This window comes from Cyprinus carpio, chromosome A20 (assembly GCF_018340385.1).
Source record: "Cyprinus carpio isolate SPL01 chromosome A20, ASM1834038v1, whole genome shotgun sequence".
In the NCBI taxonomy this organism is placed as follows: domain Eukaryota; kingdom Metazoa; phylum Chordata; class Actinopteri; order Cypriniformes; family Cyprinidae; genus Cyprinus; species Cyprinus carpio.
The window spans coordinates 8,211,408-8,237,315 of NC_056591.1; the positions used below are offsets into that span (position 1 = coordinate 8,211,408).

The window sequence follows — 25,908 nt, forward strand, 5'->3', positions numbered from 1 at the left end:
GAGGAGGCTTCAGCAATTGATTCAGGGCAAGCTCATGTTAGTCCGGACGGACACCACAACAGTGGTGTATATAAATTGTCAGGGTAGGATCCGCTCTAGTCGCATGTCGCAACTCGCCATCTCCTACTTTGGAGTCTGCAGCGACTAAAGTTACTGTGTGCTGTTCACATGCCAGGGGACCTCAATCATGCAGCCAATGCACTTTCGTGACAGGTCACGTTCTGTGGTGAATGGCGACACCATCCCCAGATGGTCCAGCTGATATGGAGTTGATTCAGTGAGGCTCAGGTGGACCTATTTGCTCCCCAGGAATCATCCCATTGGACCCTGTGATACTCCCTGACAGAGGCTCCTCTCAGCACGGATGCACTGGCACACAGCTGGCCCCAGGGTCTACACAAATACATATTTCCCCCATTGAACCACATTGCACAGACCCTGTGCAAAATCAGGGAGGACGAGGGACAAGTTTTGATGGTTGCCCCCTTTTGGTCCAACTAGATTTGTTTTTCAGAGCTCATACTCATGGCGTCAGCCTCTACCTGGCGAACTCCCCTGAGGAAGGACCTCCTTTCTCAGATGCAGAGCACAATCTGGCACCCAGATCTCTGGAACCTCCATTTTTTTTATTTTCTTTTGGAAAGCACAACCTGATGGTTAGATTCCTGAGAGGAGGCCGGAGAGTAAATCCTCAGAGACCACACCTCTTGGGACCTTTTCTGTGGTCCTGCAAGGACTGTAGAAATAGCCATTTGAACCTTTGGAATCAGTAGAGCTTAGCGCTCTCTTTCTGAAGATGGCCCTCCTGATTGCGCTCACATCTCTCAAGAGGGTGGGGGGAAATGATTAAGGCACATGACAATTTAACCTTAGTCCTGTAAGCCAGATTTAAGTATATAAGATGCACATTAATGGAGACAAACACACATGCACTCACACTCACACACACACACACACACAAAACCTTCAAGATATTCCCAAATGAGATTACTTCTACACTTACCTCCATTTACAGCTTCTTCAGAATTTAAATTTATCTTGTAGTGGTGGCACTAAAGGGGCGTGTGAACAATTTAGCCAATCAAATATTCATATAAATCCTTTTTTTCATTAACCGGTTATCAAACATTTAGATCAAAGCTGTTTGGCTAATTTTCATTCAAGGCATATTTTAAAAGGCATTTCTTGCCCATCAAGGTTGCATAATGTTTGATGTTGTAGTGCAGGATGATCTTACACTTGGAAACACATTTGAAGGTGAATGTTACCTCATGATTTTTAAATAGCGAGTTGAGTGTTCTTGAGTGATGTTTTTGTGGATTCTTACATTTCAAGTTGAACTTTAAGCAAGGAAACCATATATTTGAAAAGAACACTGCCTCAGGACATTTATGAAAATGGAAAGTGGAAAGAGAATAAGGCAAACAAACCATTTTTTTTATTTTTGTTCAACTGAGTTTATTTCCAAAAGGCACTCACTACATTGAATGTAATGGTTGCACAAGATACTGCAGATACTGCGGACAGCAATTTACTAGCATGTGCAACCTGCTTATGTCAAATATCAAAGTCTCAAGAAGCATGTTTGTGGTACGATCAATACCATAGCATGATAACATATTAGCACAATAGCATGCTTTAGGGACCCATGTCTCTAAATTGTTTTGAATGCTTTAAAATGTGTTAAATTTTCATAGTTTTTTTAATTATTATTATTACAGATATTCAGTCTGTTACTGCATTCACTCTAGACTATTGCAAACATGAAAACAGTAATTAACATTAGCTCAACCACAAGCATTTTGCTGCAGCTGTAGATGTGTGTATGTGCGCATTTACGAGTTGGTGGGAATGAGGTACTGATACGTGTGTCTGCCTTAGGGAGTTTTCATTAATACAGTCAGCAAGACAAGGATCACATCAGACAAAGTGGTATTTGGTTTCAACACAAACATACAAACAAATATGTCAGACACTCCCAGGCGATTAGCACAACATTATTTAGTGGTGTTTCAAAAAAGTCTAGTCCAGAAACATTCTGGAAAAGATGACACAATAATTGTAAACCAAAGACAGAAACTTGTAAAAAGTGCAAAATTTAAAAACATTGTGAGATCTGCTCATGTACAGTTGATATTTTCAAACAAAGGTTTCCTGGCAAAGAAAAAAAAAAAACAAACAAACAAACAAACAAATGAAAAAAACCCTTTGTAACATTTTCCTGTCAATCCTAAATGGAACTGTGCCCTAAACTTTCATAAAACTAAAATGGTATTATGCCATATACATCTTTCATTCACCTGTACAATGTCTAGTAGACTTCAAATAAGTTTCAAACTAATTTAAAATGCTACCCTAATAATTCACAAATCAATGTAATATTGTGGTAATGTTGTGTATTCCGAGTGGTAATTAAATGTGCAATAAGTGATTTCTGAGAAATGCTGTTGATATTTGAAATGACAAAAACAAACACACCCCTACCCAAAAGGATCACATCCTAACTTTATAGCTCCGCCCCCAAATTCACAATCATGCTATATATCAGGGACAATCCCCATCATGAGTGGACATGCCCCTTACTAGTGATTGGTTACAAGTGTGGTGCTCGCTCTGATCCACTTTCAAAAGCGTTTCTCAGAAATCACTTACTGCACATTTAATCATCAAGACAATAGCTGCGTTTCTATTACCTTCAAATTGTGAAAATTGAAAATCCGCCCAATGGAAACATGTCAGTTTCGCAAAAACTCCCATATATCTCAAAAAATAAATAAAAATTATGTTCACACACAGACAGCAAGCAGTTTCGGCCCAGATCCGGCCCACATCTGGCCCACACGTATTTCATACTGCCAGATGTGGACCGGATCTGGGCCGAAACTGCTTGCTGTCTGGGCATAAGGCTATTAAAAAAAAAGGAGTATTTTGCAAAAATGCATTGGAAACAGTTTTTTTTTCACATTTGTTTCCTTCGATCAAAAATAATGGCTAGCGCTGTGGCTTCAATATACGTAAACCTAGCAACATCTGTTGGCATGACTTATCGCGAGAGGAAAAAAATACGTTTTAGTTGCATAACATCTTGGTTATTTATGTAACCCTCATTCCCTGATGGAGGGAACAGAGATGTTATGTCAAACGACATATGGACACATGCTGAGCCACTCCCCGTGACTACGGGTATATAGGGCAACAGCGCGCATCCACTAATTAGGTTTTACGCTGAGGAGCCGAGAACGTGTCCCTGGTTCAGGGTTCAAGGTTGTGGCATGGGGACATAACATCTCCATTCCCTCCATCAGGGAATGAGGGTTACATATGTAACCGAGACGTTCCCTATCTGTCGGTCACTACGAGTTATGTCAAATTACATATGAGATCCATGGAAAATGCCACAACCTGAACACTGTCACAACCCTGTGGCGCTGCAGAGTGTCACAAAAGCTACACTAAGGTCGTAACCTTCCCAAAGCCCCAGCGCAAATTCACTGACCTTGGTACCATGAGTACATCGATTTCAACCTTCACTGAAAGATTGCTTCAAATCTTTCCTGTTTGTTCTTTCAGCCTGGCAGAACGATGGGGAAGCAAGCCTTAAGGAAAAAGATTGTTACGGAGATGACATCCTACCCGTAGGGAGGTGACGTGGAGATACTGATATGGACTGACCCAGGGGGCAGTACTACATATGGAATGGGTCACTGAGGCAGGTCCAACCTTAGAGTAGGGATGCTCGACCAGGGTTCGCCCACTGGGGAACTCTACTGGGAGAAGAAAGGCGCTCGCTTCCTGTGTGAGGGGGAATGGCTCATCAAGCATGACACCGAGCCAGATCTTCCCGTCAATTACCTGTTACCCAATACACGGGAAGAAACCAGCTCTACACGAAGGCTGTAAAACATAGGTGTTGCCCAGCCCGCAGCTCAAAAGGTATCTGCCAGAGAGGTGCTGTGCACCAATGCCCAGGAGGAGGCAACAACCCAAGTGGAGTGGGCTCCCACCCCCAAGGGGCATGGCTCGCCTTGGAATTGGTACACCAAGGTGATAGCATCCACTATCCAGTAGGCCATACTTCTGCTTGGAGACAGCCTTCCCAACACATGGAGGTTCCAGAGATCTGGACGTGGGTGCCATATGGTGACCATGCACTGAGTTGAGACATGCAACATGATCGTAGACCACCCTGACAGAATGATGTACAAAACATCCGCAGTGTTGTCCGAGTGGACCAACACTTGCTTGTACAGCAGCAGCAGCTGAAACTGCCGCAAGGCTAGATGCACTGCTAGCAACTCCATGTAGTTGATGTGCCAAAGCAGTCGAGGTCCTGTCCATGCTACAATCGACATCTGATCATATGCCCACCCACCGAATGATATCCTGGGACCGCTGTGAAATCACCCAGCAGAATCATATGGCAGACGCACAGGACATGCGCTGCGGGAGGAGTGAGGGGTCTGTGGGGCATGGCCCGGCGGAGAAGCTCTCACAGTCACCCTCAGATCTCCCAGACCACTAGCCGAGCACTTGCACCCCCTTGAGGAGCGAGAGACGCGATCGCAGTGCTGTCATGGTCATATGCCCACAACAGATGCATGACTCATGTTGGAGGCCCAGACACTGAAGACAGCAATCATGGCTGTTGACAGAGGACAGGAAACGACTGCATCCAGAAGGACACGGACGAAACAGCATCTTGAAAAAGATGCAAATTGTCCATGATTTACGCTTTTCGAGGAAACTGCTCTTTCAGCTGAAGCGCCCAGGGGAATCGCCGACGATAGGGATATGGCTGTAACGCACCATGACACCAACCAGGAACAGTTCTCTGAACACAAAGATAAATGGCTTTGTAGTGAATATATAACATCAACTACTCGGCTCCGAAGCAAAAATCTAATGAGTGGATGCGCACTATCACCTTATATACCCATAGGCACGGGAGTGGCTCAGCATGCAAAATCCACTAGCCAATTTTCATTGGCATTTTCTCTTAAACTCAGAGATGACTGGCCTCCCAAGTGAGAAAGGGAAACATCGGTTATTGGAAACACAGTCACCATTTCACAATAGTTTTTTATCAACATTTTTAAAATTTTGGGGCAGATCTCTAATGGAAACGCAGCTAATGACTGGAAGGGACAAGATGCCCAAAAATGGAAAATGCAGTCAACATGTCAACATGTCAACGTGTTGTTTTGGATTTCACTGACTTTAATTGTATAGGCAAAAACAATTGAAACACTTGTGTTCTGCAGAACACAGTGTCAGAACACAAGTCATGCAGATTTGGAGCAAAATTTTTGGGTGAGCTATCCCTTTAAATTAAACAAATAGATAGATTCAGTAGTTTGTGATTAAACTCTACTAGACATTCTGCCTTACATGACGTCAACCATGACTTTCTACCTTATGGCTTCTCTTCTGTAACATTGTTCTAAAATTTCAACCTATGAAAACGGTACTGTATAGAAACAGGTTTAGATATTTCATGAGAGCACAGCAAATTTTATGTCAGACATACCATGCAACTGAACAATTGCAGTAGGACTACAAGCCCTGAGATTTATAGGTTAACTTCATAAATTTGTGCATTTACAACCTGTCACCAATTTAACATGGTTTCTTCATATTCAAAGAGTTTTATCATCTTTGATCATGGGGGATTCATGTCTCTAGGTAAGTTTCTCCATTTTGAATGGGTGGAAAATCTTGACAAACATTTTTTGAGCAGTTATGCTTCTTAACAAATGACCTTGTACAGTCTGGCTGAAAAAAAAAAAAAAAAAAAAAAAAAAGAACAATTGAAAGTAGAGCACTTTCAGTCACACTTCAAACAAACCGCCAATGTGGCTTGCTACAGATTTCTAGTTTGTTGTCCAGGACGTTTGGAGAGATTCTTTCCAACTTATACAAGCATTTTTCAGTGGTCCGAATAAGAGAACCAGCTGTTTTCCAGTGCTAATGTTGCCATATTTCCATTATCAAGTTATCAGGACACAGTGAACAGATAAATGAACAGCAGAAATTGAGATTTTCACATCTCAGCTCAGAGTAAGGGCTAGCCAAGGCACTTTAGGCATATATTATTTTTCTACAAGGTTCCCTCTAGGGCTCTATCTGCAAATGGAACTCCTCGTCTTCAAGTTTTATCTCGTTTTCTTCCTCTTTGGTCTGTGGCGGTAGAGGCATGAATCCGTTTTGTTTATTGGGGCTCTCCACAAAGAGAGGTAAGCTGGTCAGACTGGTGTTGACCTCTTTCTCAAGCTCATCGTCCTCTGCCTCTTTCTTCTCCTCATCCATCGTGGGAGTATTACAGGTGAAGGAATCTAAGACTTTCCGACCATCATCTGGGATGTTCTTTCTCAACTCTTTGTTCTTGTTCCTCTTGGCTAGTTTTGTGACTGAACCAAGGCGGTTGAAAATGTTCTCTTCAGAGTACGCCTGGCTTGGGTCGCTCCGTCGATGCTCATTCTGCTCAATTCGTAGACGTAAGTTGTTGAGCTTTGTGTCTATGCTCTCCTGGGAGGATGTCTTGAAATTAGTTTTGTCCAGGCTATTGAAGGCAGCTCGACGTTCAGGGGACAGCATATCTAGGGAATTGGCCCGCTGGTCGAAACCCAGCTGCCTGCGCTCCATGCTGCGAATGGTGGCGGCCCTCTGCAGTTTGTCGTGAACTTCCACACTGAGTCGACGCCTGGTCTCACGGAACTCAGCTCGAACATTGGCCTTCCATTCAGCGGCGTGAGCCTTAATTTCACCCACCCAAAAATATGACAATGGTAAATAAACCTGTAACCCACATGAGTGTCCACAATAAAGAAAAGAAAACATCTCAGGTTACACATGTAACCATGGTTCCTTGAGGGAACAAGACGCTGCATCGAAATGCTATGGGGGAACGCCTTTTGAGTGAGCGACTCTGAATATCGTGTTCAATCTGCCCAATGGAAGGGTGTGACATCACGGGCGGGGTGACGTAGCGACCAGGAAGCTATAAAAGCACGTGCCGCGCAGCTGGCAACAGCTTCAAGTAGAGAAGCAAGTGCTGGCAGGGGTGCCGGGAGTATGCCATTGAGACGCAGTGTCTCGTTCCCTCGAGGAACCATGGTTACATGCGTAACCTGAGACGTTCCTCTTCAGGAACTCGAGCTGCGTCAAAACACTATGGGGAACGAGGTGCCCATGCTGCCAGACTTCCAAATCCCTGCCTAGTGTGTATCTGAAGAGCATAGCTAAGGAGAGAGAACAGAAGAGCCAGAGTGGCTCACATATCAAGGTCATAGAACCTCACAAAGGTGGAAGGGCGTGGACCATCCCGCAGCGTTGCAGATGTCCTACATGGATACACCTGCTAAGAAGGCCTTAGAGGCCACCCAGCAGCCCCCCTTGCCCACCAACGCTGACGATGTACGCATCGGCTTGAAGGGAAGTGCCAGAGCCTTCAGGGACGATGCCGCGCCTGGGGACAGATAGCTGGCTAGAGCCTGTTCAACCCAGGGCATCGCCCTGTAACAGCGCTCACTCAGCCCTGCCACATTTCCATAATAATCGGAAGCAGGGATGAAGAGGCAGGCCGAGAATGGCTTAGCCCACGATCTCGACACCTCGCTGTGTAGGTCGGGAAAGAATGGCAGGCTCCAGCATGGAGGTGGTGGCCTTCACCGCAGGAAGCGTTCATCCAACTTGCTTCGCTGCGGCTCAAACTGACTGTTGGTGGGCCAATCGATATTTAACCAGGCTACCGAACGAGTCACCACATCCACTAGCTCCTCATACTTGGGTGCAAGTGAGACATCTAACTTCTCAAAGTGAGATAATAATAATAATAATAATAATAATTCCTTACATTTATATAGCGCTTTTCTAGGCACTCAAAGCGCTTTACATTGTCAGGGAGTATCTCCTCATCCACCACCAGTGTGCAGCATCCACCTGGATGATGCGACGGCAGCCATATTGCGCCAGAACACCCACCGCACACCAGCTTATTGGTGGAGAGGAGACAGAGTGATGAAGCCAATCAGCAGATATGGGGATTGTTAGGAGGCCATGATGGTCAGAGGCCAATGGGCGAAATTAGCCAGGATGCCGAGGTCACACCTCTACTCTTTTCGAAAGACATCCTGGGATTTTTAATGACCACAGAGAGTCAGGACCTCAGTTTAACATCTCATCCGAAGGACGGTGCTTGTTGACAGTATAGTGTCCCCATCACTACACTGGGGCGCTAGGAACCACACAGACCACAGGTTGAGCACCCCCTGCTGGCCTCACTAACACCTCTTCCAGCAGCAACCTAGTTTTCCCAGGAGGTCTCCCATCCAGGTACTGACCAGGCTCAGCCCTGCTTAGCTTCAGTGGGAAACCGGTCTTGGGCTCCAGGGTGATATGGCTGCCGGCAGATAAATGTCATTATATTCCTCAGAATTAAATGAAGCTAAACAACCAGACGAGTATACATGGTCTGGCATGGTAAGATTCATGTCAAGAATCAAAAATGATATATCTAACTTCTCATAGTCAGATAAATGCCTCATTTATTTCATCATTATTAAATGGAGCCAATCAACCAAATGAGTAAACACGGTTTGGTGTGGTAAGATTCACATTAAAAACTGAAAATGATGTAATACACGCATTGCCTCGGCAGCGAAGTTCACAGTCAGAGGTGGAAGAAACCGCAGCGCAGGCTTCCGAGCCTCGAAAACGAGCTCTAGATCTAGGGAATTCGGGTGGAGACAGGAAGAACCGTCTCCAACCCGTCCGCCAGATCACGGGCAATCCCCGCGAACTTAGTCGCTGCCGTGCCTCAGCAACAGCAGGACCGGAATCGCAAGATTACAAGCACGGACACACTCCTCGGAGCGTGCCCGCCGAGAGTGGGAAAGCACAATCAGCCCCCTTATTTTTTCCGAGAGCCGACTGGGTGAGCTACGCTCCTCATCAATGCTGCTCGTTATAATATTAGGCACAATATGCTTGTGTAACTGATGCTTGTGCAACTGATGTCTGTGCAACTGATGTTTATGCAACTGATGTTTGTGCAAATGCAAGCTTATCAACGTCCTCCGTGCCAATCTCCTCGGAGAAAGACAGGCGGAGCGTCGCTTCTCTCCTTGAGGGGGAAGGACCACAACGCGGGCTTCCGAAACCCAGAGAGCGGGTGTCGGCGAAAGTGAAACCAACGAGCACAGCACTGCTCCGCCTCGGAGAAAGCGGGACCGGCACCACGAGGAACGCTGGCGAAGGCTCCCTCTCGAAGACAGCCCTCCGGGATCAAAGCGTCCACATTGGCAATCATACACAATGCGGGCAGTCAGCTCCCTCAAGAGCCGACTCAGCGTCAGCTCCCTCAAGAGCCGACTCAGATTTGGAATCGCCCTTCAAATGCCTTGTCTTAGTCTTGCTCTTAGACATAATATGGAACTTATAGTGACAGACAACACTAAATAAGACTCACAAGACAGACAGATAACATGCACACACAGAGCACTTGCTGAAAGACGCGAAGCTGTTGCCAGCTGTGCGGCATGTGCTTTTATGGCTTCCTGGACGCTACGACACCCTGACCGTGACGTCACGCCCTTCCATTGGACATATTGCACACAATATTCAGAGTCGCTCGCACAAAAGGCATTCCTCCATAGTGTTTCGACGCAGCTCGAGTTCCTGAAGAGGAAACTACATGCCAAATACTTGGAATGTAGTCTTTGTGTTGATGTTGGTTTCATACATTTTCACACAGAAAAAAAAGTAAGCATGAAGAAAACACTAATGTTTTTTTTGAACACATGTGAATGTACCTGTACACATATTAAAGGTTATTTTCAAAAACTATATAAAAAAACACACACACACACACACACACACACACACACACACACATATATATATATATATATATATATATATATATATATATATATATATATATATATATATTAGGGCTGTCAAATGATTAATCACGATTAATCACATCCAAAATAAAAGTTTTGTTTACATAATATATGTATGTGTACAGGTTATATTTATTATGTATATATAAATACACACACATAAAGTATGTATTTAGAAAATATTTACATGTATATACATTTATATATTTATATTCTTATATTTTATATTATATATAAATATATTTAATATATAAACATAACATATTCTTCTTAAATATATACATGCATGTGTGTGTATTTATATATACATAATAAATATACACAGTATACACACATATATTATGTAAACAAAACTTTTATTTTGGATGTGATTAACCGTGATTAATCATTTGACAGCCCTAATATATTTAAAAAAAAAAAAAAAACATATATATAATTATAATATTATATATTAAATAAGATAACTGTTATTATATATACCGTATATATAATTATAATATTATATATTAAATAAGATAACTATTATTGTTGTTGTTACAAAGAATTTAATTTAAATGATTAATTCTTCTTCATTATAATATAGATTTATGCTCATAAAAAATATAAAAATAAATTATAATACAGAAATTAAAAACTTGTTCATCTTATAAGAAGGGTATTTTGTGAATAAATTTCATTTCTGTGTGTATTTCTGAGTAAATCAATTAGTGTCACGTCACATCATTGATCATTACGTCATATTTGGAAGTAGAAAATTTAGCAGGATTACTCAAGGTAAATGTAGTGCTAACAAAAGTCTCACCTCCATTTTTGTCTTTTTAGAAAGCACCCTGAGCCAGTCTCCAATCATGCTTAGAACTGCAGCAAAGTAAGCCATTCCAACCAGGATCCAGAACCACACCAGCGGTTTGTACCATTCACGGTACTCTATTCTTCTATTGCCTCCTGGAAGAGATTGCAAGAGATGTATAAATGACACTTTTATTTCAGAGGTGGGAGCGTTTGATTTTCTTTTAAATCTACAAGCACGTCTTTTGAGGCATACATCAAAACCTCCTGCTAAATTCATGTGAGCTATTTCCTTAGAACTGCAATCAGCTCAGTTTTTCTCGACAATTCATGGTGTCTGCAAGTAGAGAAGCTTTAAAAAGACAATAAATTGCTTTTATATGGACTGTGTTTTATTCAAGTACTAAATAGAAACAAAAGTCTATAATGGAATCCAATCAACTGCATAGCTAAATTTCTTCCCTCCGGCCATTTTGCATTACAAAGCAAACCAAAAGCCACTGAACCTGTTCCTTGACAGGGATCCACAAGAAATTAAATGTCAACTGATCAATTCATATATGAATGTTTATTACATTTTTATTACAATTTATTAATTAAAATAATAATAATAATAATAATAATAATAATAATAATAATAATAATAATCTACATATATATATATATATATATATATATATATATATATATATATATATATATATATATATATATATATATATATATATATATATATAAATATATTATAATATATATATATAAATATATATATATATATATATATTGACAAAATTCTACTCTTTTCAAAAGTCTATTGTTAGACATGGTTTGTGGATAAATTAAACTAGTAAGCAGTGTTTTTCCCCATTAATTTCAACTAAATTCTGTCCATACCTGCAACATAATCTCCAATCCCAACAGTCGTCAGTGTGATAACCACGAAATAGATCGCCTCCAGCCCGGTCCATCCTTCAATATGCTTGAAGATGAAGGCTGGTATGGTGACGAAGAGGATGCAGCCAGCCAAGATGAAGAGCAATGTAGAGGCCACTCGAATCTTGGTCTGGCTTATTTGATTGTGTTTGCGCTGTGGGGTGGGTGGTGAAACAGACAAAAAGCAATATCAACATGAAATATGAAGCACATCATACAAGAGCCATTCTTCTTAGTCATGCAAACAGCATGACTTCATTGCCAGCAGCGACTACATGTGGCACAAGAAGACATTTCGTGACTTTGTGAAGGTGGCATGTGTTCACTAGCTCTCTGATGGGCCTAATGATGATCTGAATGAGACTGATTAGTTCTAATGAGGTGTGATCTCAACCCGTACTGCAGATGCTGCTGCCTCAGCATGCTGGAGCCACAGTTCTGTGTTTATTTACTAGGCCTGTACCTCTGCTGTGCAGGGTCTGACTAAACAACTACAAACAAGTGCTGTGATATTCCTGACTAATACCTCCCAGGAAGTCATGAAAAGAAGTGACCTTGCATACTCTAATGTGATAAACCTGTCACTTGAAATGCTAATTGTTATGGTAAACATTTTTATATTAGAACATTTAGCATTAAAATACATTGCTAGTTTCATTTGTTAAAATAAATACCATGTAATTTGATTTTGTTATGTGTTAAAGTCCTAAGATGCAGTGCATTACAATGTATTGTTAAGATCACTACTTATTAAAATTTCAAAATACAAAAGCTTTTTTTTTTTTTTAGGAACATAACATTGTTCTTGACATCTTGGTCCTATTCAGAAGATGATTAATTACTTAATTATTTAAATAAATATAGAATTGTATAAATATAACATTATAATTATGAAAAAAAAAAAAAATCAAGAAGCCAAATCAATAAATAAAGTTTCCATTTACTACTTTAATTAAAGTGTATGATTTGGAGTCTGTTCTTTTGCACCATCAAGAATAATGACTGTCTTAATGTAAGTTCACAGAACATTATGTCATGTCTCTGTTTTGTTTTTGTTTTTTTACCTTGTAGTGAAAAAGAATATCATGCATCCATGCAACAATTTAAAATACATCTTAAAGGTGCGGTATGTAAGTTTTTGACCCTACTAAAGCATAAAATTGCAATATGTTTGCAGATATTTAAGAAACATGCTAAGTTAACATATTTGTTTATCTGAAAAACAATACTACAGTCAGTTATTCTCCTTTGAAAATGTGTGTTCCGGGCCCGAATATCAGTGTTTGTTTCGGTTTGTGAAACCCGCGTACTGCCAGTTTACCCAATTGCATTTCGGCACCCCGGGTTGCCAGTTGGCGGAAAACACAGCATATTTAATTTCATTCATCGTCAAGTGTGCTTGTTCCTGTTTTTGTTGTCAATCTGGCAACAAGTTTGAGGAGGAGGGGCCAAGTAAAAAAAAACACTCCCCAATATTTTGAATTAGGACTGCAATACCTAGTTCAACCACTCGGTGTCAATCCTACATACAGCACTTAAAAATAAATAAATAAATAAAAGAAAAGAAAATGCCTTGTGTAAATTCAGAATATGGACTCAACAGAAGTACACTAAAAACTAAACAGATTTTAAAACTCTTAGAATCATACACTTCCTGAAATAATAGCAAAGTTTGTTTCAGAGAAAAAGTAATTATGAACAAAAAATTCAAACAGAAATATGAGCCTTGTTGCTAGGAGATGCATGAAAAATGAAAACAATACAGTATGTGCTCTAAAATCAGCTCAAAATGTCAAACATGTTTGATATCCTCTAACTGTATGGAATCCGAGTCTGAAGCTAAAAATATTGGAGTCTGTGCCCATCGTACACTATGTAATTTGTGTAAGTCTGTCAACTCCGACTGGATGGACTGGCTCTGACTTTTTTTGCAACCAGCGTAACATGTCCAGACTGCAAATCGGGGCAAAAATGGGCAAAAGTCATGTAGTGTTACAGCCTTTACAAGGGTACCTTACCATAGAGCCTACTAAATAGATTTTTCGTCTATCCCTCACAGCCTTGTTTTCAATAACCTTAGTTTTGTGCTCCACAGTTCACTTACCCTGAACATTTTCTCCACTTTAGCAATGCTCTTCACAAAAATAGTCCCTAGTTGATCACCAACACCAGCCAGAAGAAAGCCAAAGAGTGGGATGCCAAATATTGCGTAAAGGATGCAGAAAATCTTCCCACCCTCTGTTCTTGGAACAATGTTGCCATAACCTTAAAAAGATAAGAGAGTAATGGTGTAAATTAAGACGCATCTGAAAAGCAAATGAACAACTGTATATGACATATGAATGTGATGCAATGAAAATCTGTAATATAATTGTAATGGGCTAATTCCATGAGGATAGTTACATGGATATTTAGTTTGAGGCCTATTCAAACTACACAAAATCAACTGAAAGAAACGTCATAAACGTCTTCTAATTTTGATATATATAAATCCAGACTCCAACCAGTCTGTTAATTCCAACGAATTCCAGTCAGATATACTCTGTAGGTTAAAAGTGCTTCGTAGGAAATGGCCTACTGTGGTCCCCATGGATCAAAATGTGTCTACTGAGAGCATGTTGGAAGGTTTGGCAACTGAACTGTAAAAACTAATCTTGTTTGTGCCTTTGTCCATTGCCCGCTGGATGGCTGAGCCAATGACACTGAGAGTCCTGTCAGCATTTAGATACTAACCTGTATTGCAGAACTGCTTCTTTAAGTAATCAGTCACAGGCCCTGGCAGGTAACACAGCGGGAAGCTTATGGACCACAAATGCATTACATCAAACCTTCAATGGAATGTGCCATATAACTGCAAGTAGTGAATTAATTCCGGTATTTCTGCCGCAGAATGAAACAAAGGCTTTTTACCTCACAATTCTGATGTTTGTTTGTTTTTACCCGACAATTGTTTATATCTCACAATTCTGACTTTTTCTTGCAAATTTAGATAAAAGTCAGAATTGTCAGATATAAACTTGCCATCTGAGTCTTTTTGCGAGTTTATAACTGTATAATTGTGAGTTTATAACTTGCAATTCTGAAAAATCTGTGATAAAAAAAAATCAGAATTACAAGGAAAAAAAGTTTAAATTATCTCACAAAAATTGTAATCTAAAAAGTCACAAATACCTTTTTTTTTTCATTCTTTGGCAGAAACAAGTTTCTACAGCCTCTCTTTCCATTCCTGACTATGTATTTCTAAAAATGCACATGCATTGTGGTGTTTTATATATATTTTATGTATGCCCCCCCCCATCTTACTGAGACTATAAAATATGTCTAAAAATCAATGAATCGCTCTGAAAGCATCAGTAATTTAATTTGGATTGACAGCTGAAGCAGGCACAGTTGCTTGGTGGTTATGGTGTCAGGCATACAAACCTAAAGCAAGACTACAAATGTATGACACAAGCAAATTCCTTGTACTAGGCTTGAGCTATACATATTAATGTGGTTTGGAGTCTTCCTCCTTATGGTAGCAGTTTGAAATGTATGTATAATATGATGCTTGGCTTCTACCTATTGTTGTTATCACAGTTCCAGCGAAGAAAAAGGAGCTCCCTAAGTCCCAGTGACTGGAGTTGTATGACGTGTCTCCAATAGGACTGACACCAGCGGTCACTGCATCTACAGAGTGCTGGAAAGAGATAAGACTGGAATTTAGGTCATTTTATGAGAAGCACGTCTTACGAATGATTTTTACTCCATTCAAGTGACAGATCATTTAATTTGGTACTGAACATCAGGCAAAAATCAAAATGGACTGAAACTCTAAAAGCCATACTGACAGACAATGCAATTTTAAGAAATGATGTATTTACTTGAAAAGGGCAGAACAATTTCACCTAGTCTTTTGTGCAATTTCAAAACCACTGTGTATCACAACTCAAAAATAATAAATCCATGTATATATTTACAGACACAGCTTAATGTAAAAATAATAAAAATAAATGCATTAAAATAATAATAAAAATAATAATAATAATAATAATAATAATAATAATAATAATAATAATAATAATAATAATAATATAGCAACCAAGGCTCATTGGAAAAACTTACCTGTGACAACATTTCTACAAAATGATATTACATTGCTTCTTGCATATTTTGCGATGCTTTCCAAGTGAAATGTCCAGTGAGTGACGCAAAAAGCGTGTTCAGTTTTTCATCTTGCACCATTTTATTATTTTGTACGTAATGCGGAAGCAATCAAATCTCTTAATCATGGCTTGTTTCACTGCGTTTGAGTTCTCCACATTGCAAGTACAATGATGTACCAGGTGCGCTACTGAAAAAGTTTACCACGTCAGAATAGCCATACAAATAGAGCTGGTACCAATTAGTTCACTAATCATGCACAATGCTTTGAGGTCACAACATAATGTTGTTCAAAGTCTGTTTTTGGTGTGTGTGTGTGTGTGTGTGTGTGTGTGTGTGTGTGTGTGTGTGTGTGTGTGTAAACTTGTTTTTACTACTTTGTGAGGTCCAAGGGTTAGTTGGATCCCACAAAGACATTTTATAAACGACAAAAAAAGACCAAATATACCATACCCCTACACTAACCCTAAACCTAACCATCACATAAACCTAACCCTAAGCCTTTACCCATCACATATATAAGAATACATAGAGCCTTCATTGATGAGCCTATGTATAAAGCAGTACATAAAACAGCCAACCATATATTTTGAATTTTGATGATTCACTGTGCCTCACACATTCTAGTCATTCCAAATAGAACAAACAATAAATAGATCCTCTTTTGTTAAGCAAACTGTAGTTTTGACATACAGTTTGTCATAGTCAAGGCATCCTACTGAGGTGATGATTCAAATGAGCTGTCTAACTTTAATGAGCGTTTGATGTTCATATGTATCATTAATAGAGAGGAACAGAGACGGCGAATCAGAAACAAGTCACTCAACCCAACAGGAAGCCAGGAGGGCAGATGGAAGTACTATACTGGGATCAACAGGAAGCGGCTCAGGTGTGAGAAACGAGTGTGTGGGCAGCTGAAGGGCAGGTACACAAGGGCAGATTCAGAGTCTGTCGGTCTAGAGTTTAGACTGGATGCGTAATACGAAGTTTGAGCCAAGTGTAGCCGTAAAGGCAGCAACTCATGCAAGAGAAAGGAATGCAAGTGTATTAAATTTGCAATAAAACAACTCTGATCCAGAACAAAATAAGTTATGGAATATATGAAAAAATTATTAGGGGATATCATAATCCAATCTTTGAATTTCAGAGTGAAATGAAACTGAAATAACCACATTTAAATTCTCTGTATCTGACCAATCAATCAACTTGAGATTCTTTCTCAATTCAAGAATGGTAACTGCTGTCCCTTGGATGGATGCTCTTTGAAGAGCTCAATTCTCTCCTATAATGTGATGTTCTCGACCGTTTAGCGCAAATGGGTTTTACCTCAACACAGACTGCTAGAAAGCACACATTTGCATTCCATCTGTCTGTGCTACACCAACTCATCTTCGGTTTCATTACTGAACTGATCTGAATAGCACTTTACTCCATCTGCTTGCCAGAGTGACTTGTACACTGTATGCAACAGGGAGATGTTGTACCACTTTTAAGGTGATGAGAAGATGATTTAGAAGAAACATATACTTCTGGAAGCTTTCAATATCATCATGAGAAATGTCGCTGTAACAGAGGTAAACCATATAGAAGCTGCCAGATACTGAGTGTCATGAGGGATGTATTTTTTCTAGGTGTAAGATTCTGACCCAAATCAAAGTACCCGCTGTGAGTCGCTGCAGAAATTGAATACTTTAATGGTTGCAGGCAAAATAGCTCAACACAAGAGACGACGCAAACGCAACGACATGTGAAATAAAATGTCATCATGTTTTAAAGAAGAGTAGCTTGATTAAGTGGTTGAAATAGCGGATGATGGGCACAGAACAGTAACAAAACTCCGGAGACATTTATAGTCACACACAGGTGTAGTTGTGTGCAACTCGAGTACATCGGGATGTTAAGATAATATAGGAATTCACATGCTAAGGTTTTTTTTTTGTTGTTGTTGCTGTTGAAAATATTTAGCTTACACATCTCAGTTTTATATTCTATTTGATCAGTTTAAATCCTTCTGTATTTTATTTTATTATATTATAACCCTAATAAATAATTGACCTCAAAAATCATATATATTATATAATATACTATTATATTGTTATAAAGAATTGCACTGTTCTGTATTAGAATCTTTTTTAAAAAATGGGTGTTTATTAGAATTTATTAGTAACAGAACTGTAAAAAATAATAATAATAATAATGTTTTCTCAGGTATCCTAAAATGTGCATTATTTAGTTACATCATGGGTTAGATCAAATATAAATAGCACATTAAAGTTAAAAGCTATACACTATACACTATACATCTATATAATAATTAATACTTTACTATTTTTTTAGTTATTTGTTTTTATATATATATATATATATATATATATATATATACATTTTTTTTTTCTTGCCAGTGTTAGAGTTAGTGTTAGAGAGTAAGCAGGATAAATAACAGTATAATGGCTCATGCATGTAATGAAACATTTTCATTTATTTCCTGGCAAGTAGGGTGATGAAACTGGAGGTGAAGAATCTGAGCAAATGCCAAAGCAATTCCTCGAGCTGTAGACAGTACACTAATGCTTGAACAGTTCCTGGCAATTTTAGCTGAAAACACCTTTTGATAGTCAATGTGCAAGCATTAGTACACATGCTCTATCTGGTCTACAGCTCAAAGAAGTTATTTGGAATTTCTTCAAATTCTTCACCTCCAGTTACATCACTGCCAGACTGCAAGCTCACAGCCTGAGCAGAGCGAAAGCAACAGCTTACATGCAGCTAATCCAAACTCCACTAGCCTGAATCATCGATTCTTTGCAGCATTTATTATCAGCAAAACCACAAGTTACATCTCCTGCTGCAGATCTGTTTTCCATTTTCTTTGTTCCGCAACTCCCAGCTCAAACATCATTTTACAGCAGAAGCTGACAGGAAGCAGCAGTCATCTCCACCTCTCTCTGGCTCTACTGGAGTCAGTGAGGCTGAGCTATTTTGAAATGGTGCTTTGTTACAAAGCTCTCAAACGCTGCTGGTTCTAGATTAAATTAGGGTTTCAGGTTATTGATTCAATTATGGTTTTTAACCTCCCTGCCTCAGTCATTCCAGGGAGCATTGCGATAGGCAAGCTTCACGTTTTCCCCTGCCCATACTCCTGATGGATCCCCATTAGTGCAAAAGAATCAAGATTACCCAACAGATGCTTTTAAGACTTGATTGTTCTTTATCTGCGGAGCTGGATGATTATCACGGCTCATCTATCAAAGAAGTTTCTGGTCCTTTAACTTGGCTTCACTGTCAAGGTCGTCTTGAGAGAAATGCATTTAGCATTTTAGCACCAAAATCACAGTAACAAACACCAGAAGTCAACACAATTAGGTTAAGAATGCGTACTTGAACAAAAGAACCTCAACCAGTGTCTAATGTGACCTATAAATAATAATCATTTCAATAATGAAACTTGCAGAATGGTTAGACATTGACAGAGCATTGCAGCTGCTTGAGCCATATAAACAATTTTCCAGAAGCTGAGTCAGTGTCTAATGTGATCTGCATTGTATAAAAAAAAAAATAATCAGAACTTAATGGATTCCAGTAAATCAGATAATGTGATTGTGATTTTTTGTGTGTGTAATCCTAATGCTAACTTCCTAAGATATGAGTATGTAAATTAACCAAGTAGACCACAAGAAAATTTTTCAATTTTAAATAAATTTTGCAACATAGGCTTGTTGGAAAAAAGTGCCTCTAATGTTAAAAAATGTGGAGTTTCATTTTTTCTAAAATAAAAACAAAATGTGCCTTTGCATACATTTCACTGCCGTTTCCAGCTGAAATTAACATTAGTGGCAGCTTTTATTCCCTTTCACACAAATTATGATCACAGGGGAGGATTATTGATTTTGAAAAATACTTATTTAACTTACATAATACTATGTTATGAACTCAACACTTTACCATGGATGATTTCTAATACATTTTGACATTTGCATTACATCATCAGCTCCATATGTATGGCTTAGTAACTTGCTTGCTAGCCCACCCGATACAGCGAGTTTACTGTAAGTCCATGAAACATGATTTGTGATAAAAGAGCTAAATGACTTGTAGAAGCAAAGCTAAAATGGCATGGTTGCTTCAGCAAATGCCTTTTTATCTAATGTTTGCTTTTTATAACAGAACACTATCGGTAAGGTTTAGGATTGGGTTTAGTGTAGGTGACAGGTTATTTTTAAATGCGATTGAACGTAAACATTTCATATCTGTACTGCCATGATACATACAACAACCAATACCACTAAATAGACAATTCACAGCACAGCTATTTTAACAATATACTTTATTACTGATTGAATTCTAAGTATATAAAATCAATTTTTCTCTCACCTCATCTGTCTTTTTTTTTCAGCGTTTTGAGATACATACATCATACATGCTTTACTTTAGAATTAGCCTAGAAGAACATATGCTTTAGAATAGCCTTTGCTTTGTGAGTGAGCCTATATGATGTCTTACAATGCTGCCTATGTAGGCAGCTTACTTGCTACTGGAAAAGAACAGAGTCAATTTCTGGGAAGGTGTCTGCACTTGGGCTCCACTTTCCCTGTTTTATGAGAAGCTGTGAGCACTGGTCCCTGAAAACCCCAGAAGTAGTAAAAAAAAGGGTGACACAGTGCAATACAAATAAACTGCTTCTGTCAAGCTTGAGCAGAACTTGACCCTTGTAAACCAGGCTATAAACAGATTACACGGACAAGAATTTCTCCACCTTTCTTATAATAAAAACTGATATAAACACAGGTCCATGGGGAGTATAAGAGAAAGTGTATGGAAGCAGATAAGTCTCAAATATAATTCACGCAAAAAACACGATTCACACATGCGTAGACAATTTCACATGCATGAAACCTAATTCACGTACACACAAAAAAAAATTCACGCGCGTGAAAAAAAATATATATTCACAAAAAGCAATTCACATGCGCAAAATAAAATTATATATTCATAAAATACATTTCACAAATGCAAAACACAATTCGTAGATATACAACTGTGCACAAAAACCTTTGAATGTTTAAAATGTACGAGTGTCTGAATGTACAAATCGTCATTTACTACGAATCCACTCGGATTTGTTTGTGTGTGTGTGTGTGTGTGTGTGTGTGTGTGTTTTTTTGAGACTTTCCTGGCAGAGCTCTCTTCCCACGTGGGTCTGTCGTACTCTTTAGCCAATCAGATGCGAGCTTACCAGTCAACCAATCATATCATAAGAAACTGAGAGTGCATTCAAGGAGCACGATTCTGCGCACCTTTTGCGCAATATGGATTAATTAGAACGGGAAATTAAGCCTTTACATCAGTAATCCCATAGACAGTAAAAGAAATGGACACAGCGACCCAATTGGAACTCAACTGAGACAAGTGAAGCCCATTTTTAGTGATTTTTAGCACTTCCGTTTCTGACGCGCAGACTCAAACTAAGCTTGATGAAGTCAGCAACCTGTCTGACAGATGTAAATCTTCTAGTAGCTGCGCGTGCAAACTGCCATCGTTAATCTTGCAGAGACGGCGAGCTTAAGCGGGGAGTTCTTTGGCGTGAGTGAGCAGGAGTAAGTATTCTGATTAATTATTTTGTATAGTATTATAAAATGTAACGCCAGGGCTTCTATGGGCTTCTCTCTTTGACGTCTCCCCGATTGCCTGCGATCTTCTTAATGCACTCTCAGTGGCTTATGATATTATTGGTTGAATGGTAAGCTCGCATCTGATTGGCTAAAGAGTACGACAGACCCACGTGGGAAGAGAGCTCTGCCAGGAAAGTCTCATAAACACACACACACAAATCCGAGTGGATTCGTAGTAAATGACGATTTGTACATTCAGACACTCGTACATTTTAAACATTCAAAGGTTTTTGTGCACAGTTATATATCTACGAATTGTGTTGTGCATTTGTAAAATGTATTTTATGAATATATAATTTTATTTTGCGCATGTGAATTGCTTTTTGTGATTTTTTTTTTTTTTTTTTTCACGCACGTGAATTTTTTTTGTGTGTACGTGAATTAAGTTTCATGCATGTGAAATTGTCTACGCATGTGTGAATCGTGTTTTTTGCGTGAATTATATTTGAGACTAATCTGCTTCCATAAAAGTGAGCTTTAAATTTATACAAATAAATCAGAAATGTACAAAGAAACTTCAAGGTCTTAAATTTGCACAACGTTCTACTAAATTATACTAATTATTATACTAATTATACTAACTTTTCTTAAAAAATAAAATAAATTAAGGTCCACCCCAATCCCATTCCTAAACCATAAGCTAGTCGTACAAATGTAAGAATGAGCTTGTAAGAATTCATCAACACATAAAATAGTTATGTATTGACATGAGAGTGGGACGTAACATCAGTTTCATCAATAGAATAATAAATATTAATAGTATATTAATAAATATTAAGTCTAATAAATATTTTGTCAGAATACATGGATAATTTATTTCTGAAAGGTCATCAATGGATTAAAATGCTCTTTGCAGCCAACAGGGTGTAATTTCAAAATCAAACCAGCAGGGGCAAATGGATTTATGCTAATCAGCAAAACTTTGAACTCTTGATGCGAGATGGGGAAACTCAATCATAAGTCTACAGTAAATTAGCTTCGCAGGAATGAAAACTCATTTTTGTCACTGCGCTAGACAACACATAACAGACCTGACAATGTATAATGACAAATGTATTAGTCAGATTTCCAAGATTGAAAGGTTGCAAGGTTTGCAATGTTACCCCATAAATCTCTGCCATTTTATTGCTGAGAACATTTCTGAAAAGTCATGTTAAAGTAGTCTCAGTAAATGGGAGCTATTAAAGACCAGATTGACTGCGAAACAGATTGATTACTGCCATCATGGCCACTATCCATCAACTACTTCAAATCTATACCAAACGGCTTGCTGTCATAAGTCACTATGACAGTCTGCTCTGATGTCTTTACATTTATTTTTGTTGCTTGCTCCAACCGTTGTGCCCTGGTCTATTGCATGAGTGAAGCTCACATGTCAGACAGATCGATGAAGCTATAGTGTTCCACTAGATTTGAGATCCCACAAGGGACACTGCCCGAGCTCTACTACAGACGAGCAACAGTTTTACCTTGATGAGCTCTTCCAGCTCATTAGGGGTCACGCAATGATGTTTCTCCAGGAAGGCAGCTTTCTTTGAAGTGATGGTGTCTTTTTGGTTGCTCTCGAAGGGTTGCTCCAGGGCTTTGAACACCAGACCGCCGGCGACCAGGTACGCTACCACCACCACAAACACGGCTAGGACAGTCTTCCACTTCATGACCGTGAGGAGGGCTGAGCCGTCTGCCACCGCTTCCAAGCTGGCCACCATGCTAGCGGGCCGGGAGACAGAAAGGCGAGGTAAAGGGCAGCCCATGGGGTTCTGCATGGTGGCCACACTGGTCTGCACCAAGCTGGACTGCAACATCCCTGGCTGGACCTTCTTGGGCGGCACCAGGTTGGTCTGCACTGGCACTGTTAAAAAAAGTGACAATATACGTTTTTTTCCTTGTATATGATCATTTACAACATTAGTTCTCAACTGGCTTTGCTTCTGGAAATCTTACATTAAGTGAAAAGAAATTGCTATATATATATATATATATATATATATATATATATATATATATATATATATATATATATATATATATATATATATATATTTATATTTATTTTTATATATATATTAATGAAGTCTATGTTGTTTTATTATACCTTGCATTATTTCTTTCATAGTTTAAGTGGACGAGAGCTTGACACGCAACCCCTTCATGATGGAATCTTTAATTCCCTGGCTTCTAGCAACTTACAGATGAATTTGCGACAATACCGTAAAGTTTGGACCCACAGCCCCAACATCAAAAATATCTGCATTTTCTCATCTTGTAAGAGCTGATGAGCCTATGAGATTTTCTACACTAAATGGACTGTTATATGATGATTTTCATTTTATTTATTTTTTTGCATTCTGTGTTTCCCTGCTGTCTACTATCCTATCAGAACAGCGATGTGTTTATGTGTTACGAACCACTGATTTATGTTGTCATTTATCCACTGCAAAAAGCTTATTCAAAGACCAAAAATTAGAATCAAAGATAATTTGCTTTTTGAGTTTAACGCTTGTGCATGTTTTCATTTTACTTTCTATTTAAACATGACGATTTTAAATTCATGTAAATGCTCCAGGTGGCAAAGTGTGGAGTTTCACATGTAATGGTCCCAAAGCCTCTTATCATTACTGCATATCCACACATACACATGTCTGCACACACACTTCTGTTGGCTTTCTGAGAACCCATTACAGCAGAAAGCAGCAGTACAAGGGTGGAGCAGCTACACTGTTTCAGACCGCCTGGCTACATTCATAAACACATAAAAGAACATTACTAACCAGTATGCATATTCTACATAATAATAATAATAATAATAATAATAATTATTAAATTATTATTATTATTATTATTATTATTATTATTATTATTATTATCTTGTGGAGGTAGTACTCTAAATAAATCAATATGACCCTATAATCAATAAACCAAAGATTGCATTTATCCCAGAAAGCACATATAAGATCGAGCCTCAAATTATTTGCCCTCAACTTTCTGGTAGTCTGGCAATCCCCTCGCCTGCAATATGATGTAGTATTGCACAGCTGTTTATGTGGGCACTGTCCCTGCAGCATGACCGCAATATTTTGGTTGTTTACAATATTGACCTCACCTTCAGATTTATTTTTTGATTTAATGATTAAGTGGACATTAATAATTTTAATAATCCTTATTAATTTGAATTAAGATTAAATATTGACAAACAATATAGTGACGTAAACTGTAGTCGCATTGTATGAAGGAGTTATTGCGTTCAACATGTTAAATTAATATTTTTAATAATAGCTGTTCCCAAACGTATAAAGCTATTTCACAGTTTCCTGGAAGGTCAAAAAGAATGTTTATTTTAAACTCCAGCATCGTGAATATGTGTGATTTGTCGGTACATATTAAGATTATGTAATGCGCGTCTCCCACGTTTCATTACGCATCTCTCGTGTCTCTGCATAGTACTCGCAGACTTGTAGATACGTTATGATGCACCCGTTAAATATTTCTGGAAAATTTAGCCTTTAAGTACTTATATAGTCGTCTCTATGATTTGTTCCTCTCGCACCCTGCTAAACTATTGCAGAAAGCATCAACAATACAGGTCGTGATTGTGATTTATCTTGTGAGGAAAACCTCTAAAGCATCAAGGGATGTGCGTGAAATGCGTGGTTGTGAATCTTAATCAAGGTGTCAACTGAAAAACTGAGACGGACAGAATGAGATCCATTATTAGAACTAAGAGAGACGTTAAATCTTTGGTATTGCACCACTAAGTGATCACAGTGAACTACCTCTCCCATTGGTACCCCATCATCATTTTGCGCATCTTGGTTAAAGTGCTTTTGATTGGATTAGTTGGGTTCTTAAATCGCTCTACGTAACAACTGGTTACAAGAGCGCATGTATGCTTCATTATGCTCTTAATAACTTCTGTCAAAGATGCAGCATGAACAATCACGTATGTATGCCAATGGAAATGCATTTTGAATTGAAATGTACCTACCTGGTGGAGGGTTCCAGTTCCCTGGTTTTCTTGGGTTTTCCGTTGGAAATTTCATTTTGGATTGCAGTTTAATTCATGAAATGGTCGAAAAGCGAAGTAATCGGGAAACACGGCGTGACCGTTGGATCATGCAGCGAATTTCCTTGAAGACATTGTTTTTAAACGAGACAGGGAGGTACATGGGCGCAAGCATGAGATCATCTTCATCTTCAGGCGTGTAGAGGGATAGATGTGCTGCTAGACTGGCGGGGAATCTGCCTGTCTCTTCATGGCACTTAAGAGTTCCAGATCACTCCGCCTTTTGCAGGCTGCACCCTTTGTGTGTGAAGTAAACAGTGAGAGTGCAGCAGAAGTCCACCCGCTGTTGGGGGCATCGTCTAAGCGCTTCGCGAGTGGACTATCTAGAAGGCTTTTCTCAATAGCCGCAGCATGCGGCAAACCAGTTTAACATTTATCCCACCAGACTTTTATTTTTATTTTTTTTATT

General features: G+C 39.0%; 1 protein-coding gene and 1 pseudogene across 1 annotated transcript; both read right to left on the minus strand.

The window, feature by feature from the left end:
* Window positions 1–1,432: 1,432 nt before the first annotated feature.
* On the minus strand, window positions 1,433–25,908 carry LOC109113416 (potassium channel subfamily K member 10-like). Its single transcript, XM_042777544.1, has 7 exons — window positions 25,422–25,908; window positions 22,906–23,288; window positions 15,186–15,303; window positions 13,729–13,889; window positions 11,586–11,778; window positions 10,705–10,847; window positions 1,433–6,768 (listed from the first exon to the last, which is right to left on the minus strand). The coding sequence occupies exons 1-7, from the start codon at window positions 25,474–25,476 to the stop codon at window positions 6,112–6,114; spliced, it is 1,710 nt and encodes a 569-aa protein (XP_042633478.1). The 5' UTR covers window positions 25,477–25,908; the 3' UTR covers window positions 1,433–6,111.
* LOC122149093 lies at window positions 8,290–8,406 on the minus strand (annotated as a pseudogene).

What these genes read in the sequence shown, in the direction of transcription:
- LOC109113416 (XM_042777544.1), bottom strand. Translation starts at nt 25,476, where the DNA reads ATGAAATTTCCAACGGAAAACCCAAGAAAACCAGGGAACTGGAACCCT. An exon ending in AACTGTGATAACAACAATAG is followed by an intron (nt 13,890 to 15,185) that starts GTAGAAGCCAAG and finishes TATCTTTTTAAG; the next exon opens with GTTATGGCAACATTGTTCCA. An exon ending in GATTGGAGATTATGTTGCAG is followed by an intron (nt 10,848 to 11,585) that starts GTATGGACAGAA and finishes AATCTCTTCCAG; the next exon opens with GAGGCAATAGAAGAATAGAG.